Consider the following 1,573-nt stretch of genomic DNA (forward strand, 5'->3'; position numbering starts at 1 on the left):
AACACCTGTGAACTCGCCACTTTTGTTGTCAGCAGGTGTTCTTCAAAGCAGTGGTTTTTTTTTTTTCATTATTTATTCTGCATTTGAGCCGCATGGACCACCATTTGATGACTTTTAGCCTCTCAGACCCAAAACGGAACACCATGCACGGACCACCATTTGATGACTTTTAGCCCCTCAGACCCAAAACAACAGGCAAATGTTGATCAAAATAACAATTATTCTCTAATTTTGTAGACTTCTTGTAAATAAAGTAGGCCTAATACAGTTGTTTTACAACAATTTAACTCTTGAGAGCATAAAATAGCCTAAAACCAGTTTAATTTTGCACTCTCAAGAGTTAAAGATCTATAAGGGTCCATGTGGTCTAGCTGGGAGTCTGGGACCCCCATAAGGACCACTGGTGGTCCCCGGCTTGAGAACCACTGCTTTAAAGGATCAAACCTTGAACCTGATCGGTGTGCAATTTAAAGGGCATCATTACTCAATTCAAGAAATATTCTTGATTTTGTCAAAGGAAGGTATAGCCACAGGCACAGAGAGTATACAAAACATGGTCCATTTTACACTCTCGGAGTCGGAGCCAACACATGAGGATTAGGCAGTGTAACTGCTTGAGCTACACAGCAAAACATTTGCCAATTTGGATTTGCATGTATTATAATATGAGGCTCTTTTTTTGCGTGCGACAGTTGTATTGTCCCCATGTGTCCCCGTGGGCATTGTCCCCATGTGTCCCCGTGGGCATTGTCCCCAGTGAGCTCCAAGAATTAAGACGCGGAGCGCGCAAAGAAGAAACCAACGGACTTACCACTGGAACTCATGATGAATGATGCCGGCCGGGCGGTCCTTCACTTGTTATCCAAAACAAAGCCGCTTCCTTGGAAATAATCCCATGAAAGCTCGAAGGAGACGTGTGTTCACTTTTGTTTCTTTCTTCTTGCTGGCTGTCCGCGCGATAATCAAATACAATACACATAAATTACAGATATAAATTGTCCAGCAGTAACTGTGCAGTCAGTGCATCTCGACAGACACAGCTATAGGGCTGCTTTCTTTCCCTTCCAGTCAGGTGGATGGTGGGCAGGCAGAGAGCCACACAGAACACTCAATGAAAGGGAATAAAGAGACGAAGAGGTTGCACGGATCCCCGTGGCTCACGCATGCATCTCTCTCTGTATTATGGGCGTCTGTTGTTGGCTGAGAGGAAGAAACGAAACTGACGCCAGTCAGCCTATACACTGAGCTGGTGATGAGATGACAATACAATGTTGCTCAGTCGCATTCCACCTTCGTGTCAGTCAGCAGCAGCAAAGCAAAGCTCCGGGGCTGATTCCTATAGCTATAGTGCGCGCGCGTGTGCGTGTGTGTTTGTGTTAGGCCGTGGCCACACCACAGCGGAATTTTTTGTCGGCAGCCGACACTTTCGGTTGCCGAGAGCCGACACTTTGACTTCTTCCGGGGCTTTGGGCGGTCCCCTACACGGAAGCCTATTTATGGCCTGTAGTCCTCTATTTCGAAGTGGGCGTGAGAGTGAAAAGTGAGTGACAAGCAGTTGACACAGACAAAGGCG

The 1,573-nt window shown here is 46.4% G+C and overlaps 1 protein-coding gene across 3 annotated transcripts in view; it reads right to left on the reverse strand.

Annotated features, from left to right (window-relative positions):
* Positions 1 to 1,294, reverse strand: part of ablim3 (actin binding LIM protein family, member 3) — a 104,602-nt gene extending 103,308 nt beyond the window's left edge. For all 3 annotated transcript variants that reach the window (XM_083786499.1, XM_083786498.1, XM_083786497.1), the window contains exon 1: positions 812 to 1,294. In XM_083786499.1, coding sequence (XP_083642625.1) covers positions 812 to 824 — 13 coding nt within the window. In that variant the 5' untranslated portion in view covers positions 825 to 1,294. The remainder of the gene's footprint in view (positions 1 to 811) is intronic.
* Between the last annotated feature and the right edge of the window lie 279 nt (positions 1,295 to 1,573).

The sequence above is a fragment of the Protomyctophum parallelum genome, assembly GCF_964188405.1.
Source record: "Protomyctophum parallelum genome assembly, chromosome: 16".
Classification (NCBI taxonomy): Eukaryota; Metazoa; Chordata; class Actinopteri; order Myctophiformes; family Myctophidae; genus Protomyctophum; species Protomyctophum parallelum.